General features: G+C 40.7%; 1 protein-coding gene across 1 annotated transcript; it reads left to right on the forward strand.

The window, feature by feature from the left end:
• The first annotated feature begins 733 nt into the window (after positions 1-733).
• LOC113018990 (uncharacterized) lies at positions 734-4,582 on the forward strand. Its single transcript, XM_026162463.1, has 6 exons — positions 734-988; positions 2,245-2,375; positions 3,047-3,406; positions 3,976-4,053; positions 4,141-4,244; positions 4,321-4,582. The coding sequence occupies exons 2-6, from the start codon at positions 2,309-2,311 to the stop codon at positions 4,366-4,368; spliced, it is 657 nt and encodes a 218-aa protein (XP_026018248.1). The 5' UTR covers positions 734-988; positions 2,245-2,308; the 3' UTR covers positions 4,369-4,582.
• Positions 4,583-5,004: the final 422 nt, after the last annotated feature.

A 5,004-nucleotide genomic window follows, 5' to 3' on the forward strand; every position in this document is an offset into this window, starting at 1 on the left:
CCACACTATTAAGCATAGATTAAATGTGCTTAATTCATCATTTATATATTATTACTCCTCTTTAGTCTGTAATTTGTAAATACAGATATATTATTATAACTATAATTATGGTTGTTATTAGCAGTGATGTGAAAGCTGTACAATATCTGTATTGACTAATAGCATATAAGGAGCAGTGCAGTGCTGCCAGCACCAGTTTAACCAGCAGAGCTTCCATTGTTCTCTGCACTGACATGTCTGAGCATTTATACTGGCAGGTGGAGGATGTTACATCATCACAACATTGTAAACAGTGTTGAATCTTTGCTGCAGCTTTGATCTCACAGAGAAATGATCAAACTCACCTTCTGTATCTAACAGATTATTGGATTGATTAAAACAGTCATATATCCAAGTTAGTCTGTGGATGCTGTGCTACATACCGCTGAGTCATTAATGACACAGCACGTTTTTGTTTTTCTATTATGAAAGTTCAGAGTCGCTTACTTCACCTGACAGGTCGGCTTGTTTTTATTTGTTATCAGTGAGACACATTATAATGTCTGAGGCTTCAAACTGAACAGAAAGTGAGACGGAGCAGACTAGTTACAAACTGAGACTCGGAGTTTCTATAGAAATGATCCAAGTACAGAGTAATTTCGGTGATGCGACAAAGCGCGACAGACAGGTTTCACTGTGGGGTTTCCCCTGCGTAATCACATCACGGGACTTCATAACCATCTAGGGCTCAGTTACACCGCTCCGTAGGCGGAGACTTAGAGTTATTTTTAAACAGCGAGTGAGCCTCGCAACTCATTCATTCAATTCGCTCGAAGCAGGCAGGGACTGATCGGACTGCAGCTTTCCAAAAAACTCGCTTCAGTCAGAAAACGGAATTTTTAATCATCGATCATGTCTCTGAACAACTTCTACTTTAAGGACTCTAACTTTTTCTCACTCCGGACTTTTCTCCTGTGCTCGGCTTTGTCCGTCTGGTCTCCTGTACAAGGTAAGCCGACGTGTCCAGCTTCTAGCTGCGTGTTAGTGCAGATTACAGTGAATTTTAATCACATACTGGCGGATGTGAATAAGCTGAAATGACTGTTATCAGCTGTGCTGTGTTGTCCGTCACTAACAGTGTGACAGCTGTCAGTGAGTTACTTTAAAACCGGAAGAAGCTTAAAACAAGAAGATTGTCAGAACCTGCAGGTTCTGACAGTGTGAGGTTTGTTTATAACGGACACGATGGCGGTGATTCACCGAGCAGGTCTACGACGCGGTTATAAGTCGTGTGTTTGTCAGAGGAGAGAAAGACAGTTACTACAGCTCACCGAATGTTGTGTTTTTGTAAAGTGATTGCTTTACTAAACGTACAAGCTTTTAACTGATAATTAGGCATTGGCAGTGACGATCACAGCGACCCTAGGTCGATCTGATCTCAAAGACAAGAAGGTCACCACAAATACACAAAACCCCAAACAGGGATGATGCAGAGAAGAGTTGGACTGTTTTCTCACCATTTGTTGGAGTCGTGTCCTGAGGATCTGGAGTTTGCAGCGGCGTCTCTGTTGTTGAGGTTTTAGCAAAGTTTGAATCTAAAAGACAAAACAGTCAAAATCTGTTATTAAAATTAGGCTGAAAGTTTGTATTGGGGACAAAAACAACTTTGAGTTTGGAACCACAAACATCAACAAAACAAATCTTCTCACCGACTATGTTGACATAAGAAGAGAAAATGCTCAATTATGGAGACAGGCAAATGGTTCATTTATGTTTGATGTGTGGTTTCCATTTGTGTGGCTGTTAATAAAGTTAGCGCGCTCTAGGGGGCGTATGCGTTCATCAAAATGGCCGAAGGCTGATGTGTGTTTATTCCTCCCTAAATATCGTCGGTGAAGTTTGCCATACACGTCAGATTTTCCTGCGCATTTTCATACCTCTGCAGACTACAAGTTCAACAACAGCAGCTTTCATTCTGCTCTGCAGCTTGGGGATGAAACATCTGTATCTGCCGTTGTCTTCCTCCGACACGTTCAGGATCTTCAGTGAAATGTTCCCGTGTTTCATGTCGTCCATGAACAGCTCCGTCCTCCTGAAGTACGAGGCCATCTTCATGTCGGGGACCTGTTTTTATTTTATTTTTTATTTTATTTTTTTTATCCCAAAAATAGTCAAATATACAGTTAAATAAAAGTGTAATGTAATTTGAAGCATGTCTGTGTCTTGAAACGTAAGTTTTTGTTTATTTATTTTTTCCATCTGCAGCCTGAATGTGAAAATGAAGAAGAAGCAGCTTTTGATCTTCACAGACTGTTAACAAGATGTGATCATGGATTTCATGCCTTTCTTCATGGTCCCACTATCGACTCTCATCCTCCACTTGGGTTCAGTTAAAGGTAAATATGGTTTTCGGAAGGAAAAACTCCATTTTAACAGGAAGAAACTCCTTCAGAACCAGGCAGGAGAGCAGCGATCAGCAAACAAAATCCAGAGACAAGCAAGGGAAAATTATGAAACTTAGCTGGATATTAAAATTCCAAGTTCCTCTGTGCTCTCCAGGTGGGCTGGCTGTAGCTCAGGAGGTAGAGCAGGTCCTCGATCAATCGGAAGTAGAATCTGCAAAATATGCCAGATATTCTTGGACACGATATTAACCTTGAGTTGCTCTCCGATGCATCCATCAAAGTGTGAATGTTCGAGTACAAAAGTGCTGTATAAGAAGTAAATGCAAATCCAATGTTAAAACCTCCTATGCTTTATGGTTTGGAGATGGTGTTGCTGACAAGAAACAGGAGGCAGAGCTGAAGAAGCTCAGATTTTCATTTGATGTGATCAGAATGGAAAAGATCAGAAATGAGTCTGAGGGACGGCTCAGGTTTGAAGATGCAGTTAGAGAGGCAAACCTGAGATGGTTTAGACGTGTGCAGAGGAGAGACAGTGGATCACTGGATGTTGTAAGATGTTGCTGCCAAGCAGGAGGATGTATTTAGTGCATTGGACACAAAATGTTGGAAACTTCTGATGTTGTATAAAGTTGTGTGTCTGCTCCTCTCTGTCTCCTCAACAGGATCATTTGTAGTGGATGTGACACAGAGCTCCTATCAGGCAGAGGAGAACCACAACATCACACTGGAGTGGACGTTCACCACCAAACCAGACACGTCCATCTCAGCACTGAAGGTCTTCTGTATCCTGAATAATGGCCATAAATACTGGACTTTTTATCATCTTTATTATGGTGTCGAGTTCTCAGAGGATCAGGACAAAAAGTTTTCAGGACGAGTCCAGAGTGACAAAGACTCCCTCAGAGAAGGACGAATCAGACTCCAGCTGTCCAGACTCAGGACTGAGGACTCGGGTCTGTACCTGTGTGAGGTGGACACAGGTTATGGCCGCGGCTACAACAGCTGCAGAGTCACCGTCTCTGGTAAGACAATTCATTTATACACATGTGATCACTGTGATCTTAGTCTGGAACCTGAGATAAGAATATATTTATAAATCTAACATTGTGTCAAACACTTGCCTTCTTTTTGTTAACAATCTAAAAAAAGAAGAGTTTTGTCTCTTTGATAGTTTCCACAGCTGTACTGAGGGTTAAACATCCACTCATCTTCATGTTCTTGAATGCGATGGTAATTTGGGGCATTTAATGGTTTCTTTCGTGTTTGTCTTTGATGATTAAACAATAGTTGGGCACAAGTTTGAGTTTATTTGGATCTTCAGTAAACAAACTGTACAAAGACTCAAAGATCTGTTTGATCTGTAAGAAAAAGATCAGCTTGTTGTTGTGTGACTGCAAGTTTGTGCCATCACTGTGTGAACTGCTTAAAATGTGACAATAATTTAAAAAGAAATTCATGTTGACATCCTGTTAACCTTTTTATTGACTTAAAATTAACTGAATGTCATTTAAAGACATTTCACCACTCTGTTTCTTACGTCTTATATTTTTATCAACTGATTATGTCTCAACTGATTTTTGTGGTTTTCTAGATCCAAACTTTGCTAAAACCTCGACGACAGAGACGTCGCTTCAAACTCCAGATCATCAGGACACGACTCCAGCAAATGGTGAGAAAACAGTCCAACTTTACTCTGCATCATTCCTGTTTGGGTTTTTGTGGTGACCTTGTTGTTTTTGTTTTTCTATTTCCGCAGGTCGATCCAGGGTTCCTGTGGTCGTCACTGTCATCGCTTTTATAATCGTTATAGCTGTTGCTGGTCTTGCTCTACATTTTTCCTGCCAACATCAGAATCGAACTGTAAGAAAGAAAGAAACAAACATGTTGTTGCTTCTTGTACCATCAGACTGACTCATTATGCTCCTTCTTTCAACAGAAGCATCCAGAGGATGATGAGACACAAAAAAAAACATTACCAGTCTAGCTGCCTTGCTCAAAGGAACATTGGTGTTAATGAAACTGAGGTGTTTTTTTTTTATCTTTGCTGGATCTTCAGTCAGGTTGGGAGTTCAAACCTGCAACCACAGGGAGACAGTCAGGCCCAGCTGAGATCATCATATTGACTCTTCTAAAATTTAATCTACACTAAAACTTTGCAGCTCTGAGATGCAGCTGAACCCTCCAAACTGCAACAGCACGTTGAAACAGTGAGAATCGGTGAGAAACCAGTCCAACTTGTCTCTGCATCGTTTCAGTTTGTATAAGTTTTTGTGGTAATCTTGGGTTGTGTGTGTGTGTGTGTGTGTGTGGGTTTTATTTTATTTTTTTAAATTTTACATCAGCAGGTCTGTCCAGGGTCAACCTGTTCCTGATAATTTCCACCTCGGTTGTCGCTGCTCTTGCTGCATATTTTTCTCAACGCCTTCATCAGGAACTCAAAGCAAGTCTGACGCAGACAAACACGGACATGTTGTGCTGTCAGACTGACTTCAGACTGATTTATTGTTTTGTTCGTCTTTGATGTGTGAAGTTGCCTTTTTTTGCTTTTGCTCGTCTGTATAAACTTTGTTGTGCCATCAGTGATCTCATTACATAACTTGTGTTTTATTACTATTGTATT

The sequence above is a fragment of the Astatotilapia calliptera genome, chromosome 3 (assembly GCF_900246225.1).
Source record: "Astatotilapia calliptera chromosome 3, fAstCal1.2, whole genome shotgun sequence".
NCBI classification, from domain to species: domain Eukaryota; kingdom Metazoa; phylum Chordata; class Actinopteri; order Cichliformes; family Cichlidae; genus Astatotilapia; species Astatotilapia calliptera.